Source organism: Schistocerca serialis, chromosome 7 (genome assembly GCF_023864345.2).
Source record: "Schistocerca serialis cubense isolate TAMUIC-IGC-003099 chromosome 7, iqSchSeri2.2, whole genome shotgun sequence".
Classification (NCBI taxonomy): Eukaryota; Metazoa; Arthropoda; class Insecta; order Orthoptera; family Acrididae; genus Schistocerca; species Schistocerca serialis.
Window position 1 is genome coordinate 228,420,741 of NC_064644.1, and position 3,601 is coordinate 228,424,341.

At 43.3% G+C, this 3,601-nt stretch overlaps 1 protein-coding gene across 1 annotated transcript; it reads right to left on the reverse strand.

Annotated features, from left to right (window-relative positions):
• Positions 1-251: 251 nt before the first annotated feature.
• On the reverse strand, positions 252-1,033 carry LOC126412267 (transcription factor BTF3 homolog 4-like). Its single transcript, XM_050081772.1, has one exon. It carries the CDS (start codon positions 1,012-1,014, stop codon positions 439-441), a length of 576 nt encoding a protein of 191 aa, XP_049937729.1. The 5' UTR covers positions 1,015-1,033; the 3' UTR covers positions 252-438.
• Between the last annotated feature and the right edge of the window lie 2,568 nt (positions 1,034-3,601).

The following is a 3,601-nucleotide window of genomic DNA, read 5'->3' on the forward strand; positions in this document are numbered from 1 at the left end:
GGCGCCGGCGCGCCTACCCGAGTCCAGGAAGCAGCGCATTAGCGCTCTTTTTTTTTCTTTTTTTATCAGTTTTATTATACAATCTGCTAGTTAAGTCTCACTTGCTCAACAGCTGATAAAATAGTGTGGTTAAAGAATACAAAACAACTTTAAGACACTAACTCAACATTTCTCCTCCGAAGTTTAAGAGCTTTATAACATGTAAGAGAAATGAAAATTAACTTTTTTCTTTCAATTATATCAAGCAAGTATACAATCACTCAAAGTTATTTTTATTAAACTTTGATTTTGATTCTATTCACATACAATGAGAGTAAATTTTTATAGAACTGATGTTGCAAATGCACATCAAAATGTCCATGAAGACTGCTGCCGCTGCTTGGAGGATTCAGGGGTACAGCTACTCTTCACGGCAAAATAACTGAGCCTTCAGATTCTTCAATTCTCCTTGTCCTTGTTTGTTGCTTCCGCCTTATTTTCTTTGGATTTTTCTTCCTGTTTTCCGTCACCTCCGGATCCTTCTGCGTCCTTCCCCTTGGATTTATCTGATATTACTGCAACCTCTTCCTTACTTGCCTCGTCGAAGTTCTCAACAAGTTCAGGAACTTCGTCGTCTTCTTCAATGCTAGCTTTGCCGCCTGCAGCACTGTTTGCCACACTCGATGCCAGGCGCTTTAATTGAGTCAAACCTTCAGTGCCCAACTGACTTAGAATACCCGGTAACATTTCTGTAATTTGCTTTGTTTCTCCAAGGCCAGTGATGGCAAATGTATTGGCCGCTAAAGACGCTTGGGCTTTAGGATTATTAAAGTGAATTACAGTACCGTCATCCTTGATCATATTTATTTCTTCGATGCCCGGTATAGTATTTACTGAAAGCTTCTTCAACGAACTTTGCAACTTCTTGTCATCAGTAGCTGCGGTTGCATGAACAACCTTCTTCTTCCTTCGCGGTGTGCCTTTCCCTCCAATCCGCACCTGGGCCTGTAGTTTCTTCAACTTTTCTTGGTTCATTTCTGCTGCCTTAAACTGGATGTATGCGCTCTCAGCTATCCTGGCGGGTTATGACTTTTGAACACTATTAAGGTAAATACATTGTTTGTTCTCTATCAAAAATCTTTCATTTGCTAACTATATGCCTATCAGTAGTTAGTGCCTTCAGTAGTTTGAATCTTTTATTTAGCTGCCAGTATTCGCGCTCACTGCATTGCAGTAGTTCGAGTAACGAAGATTTTTGTGAGGTAATTGATTCATGAATGGTATAAGTTATTATTAGTCAGGGCCATTCTTTTGTAGGGATTATTGAAAGTCAGACTGCGTTCCGCTAAAAATATTGTGTGTCAGTTATACATGATCAGAATAAGAGAAAACTGTCTGAGTACGTTGAGTTTTGCTCAGCTGTTTTAAAATCAAATAACGTACAAGTTTACCAGTCTTTCTTTACATTCAAAGGGAAATTTCAAACCGCCATTGGTTGCATTCTGCCGAACCTTGGCACTGAGATAGTAGGATGAAAATAAAGGGACACCTGTTTCGGCTTAGATGCCAACACGCATCTTATGAGAAAATGAAAGTTTCGACGCAACTTCATCAGGCTGCTCGCACGGTTAAAACCACGTTCGTCTGAAGCGCCCCTGGTTCGAATCCAATATTAAGTCTCTTTTTTTTGTTTTTTTGTTTAGCAGAGGTTGGCAGTACCGCTGTAGTTGTAAGGTTCTCTTTATGTGTCAGTAGTTAAAGCGCGACCGCCTTTGCGCTCTTACATGTCCATCATCAGGTGTTTAACTTCGTGCTGTGACCCCGAGCTCCCAGGCGGACGAGTACAGGACGGTGTATCACCAGCGAGCGCAGAGCAGAGTTACCGAGGCTGCCAAGTACCAACGCACGAGCTGAGAAGGGTCAGTCATATTTTGCGCTGGTTTCGTGCACGGATGTCGGTCGATTCTCAGCGAGAATAATTTTGAGGGCGTGCAGTATCAGGGCAGAATATTCCAACTTATGACGCAGCAATCAACGGACTGAAATGGGCTGTGATATCAGCTGACATGAACCCTACTGCACGTGCTTGAGATTAGTTTAAATATCCAGTGCTTCGTCACGGAACCCTCCTCACAAGCTGAACGACCACAGAGGACTGCCGTTGAGGAATGAGACAGGGTTAAACGGGAACCTCTCGAGCACCTTCAGGACATGTCAAAAGGGATTCGAGCACTTTACATGCCAAGAGGGTGCCAGAAGCATGGGTTCAAGTATGCGAAGAAAAACATGTGGACGAGGAGTGGGGGGGGGGGGGAGGGGAGGGGGGGGAGGACACCAAATGAAGGTTCTCGAACCGGCCCTGGGAGTTACATGGTATTTAATTTTACGGATGTGCAATTTCTATCAACCTACCTGTATTTACCTTTTTCACAGTAAATTTGTTGACAACACGATTTAACGATCTCTCCGAGGAAGAAAGTGTGTTGGAACATTTCTAGCTATTTATAAATGGAGGTCTCAGTAATGGAGACTCTCGTTTCATGACTGTCGCTAACTGAACACATTTGGTAATGACACAAATCTACAGTACCAGTTTCGCCTCTTTTTCATCAGAACTCATACACATAGTCTTCTGGAGGAGCCCAACGAAACGTTCGTAGCAAACTGCTTCTCCACTGCCACTAAGATGATCCATTTTATTCAGACTTGTTGCGGAAATCACACAGTAATATCTTGTGATAAGTAGTTTCTTAGCAACTGTAGCATTTTATCTTCTATTGAGCCATGACAGTAGCAAACTGGTCTGAAAGTAAAGAGTCATGAATATAAGATTAATCTCATTTGGCCCATTCTCGTTACTTAAAATGTAATAGTGAGCTGCAATTTCAAGATGAGCTGCTTAAATGAATTATCCTGGACATTGTCCGCCTCCGTTACTGAGTGGTCAGAGCGACATAATGTCAATCCTAAGGGCTCGAGTTCGATTCCCGGCTTGGTCGGAGATTTGCTCCGCTCAGGGACTGGGTGTAGTGTTGTCCTAATCATCATCATTTCATCCCCGTCTACGAGCAAGTCGCCGAAGTGGCGTCACATCGAAAGACTTGCACCCGGCGAACAGTCTACCCGACGGGAGGCCCTAGACACACAACATTAATTCATCCTGTACATTTGCTGGTTCCTGGGGTCATCGAAGAGGTGATCTCGCATTGGAGGTTTGCGATTGGCTGGCAGTAATAACCAATGGCAACGATGCCATATAGCAAACTGACTGCAAAACTTAAGAAGGAAAGCAATTTTTGCATGATGTCAGTGCCAAGTAATATAGCTCGATGAAACATAGAAAGAACTGCTACATTGTAGAACAGAAGGTAACTAAAAAAAAAGAAAAAAAACGCAATGAGTCGAAGAGAAAAGACAATAATTACACTGAAGTAACGGCGATTTATGATGGCCCCCTAGACGTTTGGACGTTGCAGAAAACCATCACATGGTTCTTAACAGGGTGTGTGGTCCAACGTGCCCCATGCTGGCCACGAGGTTGCTAAGGAGTTCTTGAGGCAGGCGTTCCATTCCTCCACCAGCGCGGCTGACAGTTGCTTGATGGTCGTTTGTACATGTGGCC

Excerpts from the sequence above, each read along its gene's own strand:
- LOC126412267 (XM_050081772.1), bottom strand. The coding sequence starts at position 1,014 with ATGAACCAAGAAAAGTTGAAGAAACTACAGGCCCAGGTGCGGATTGGA.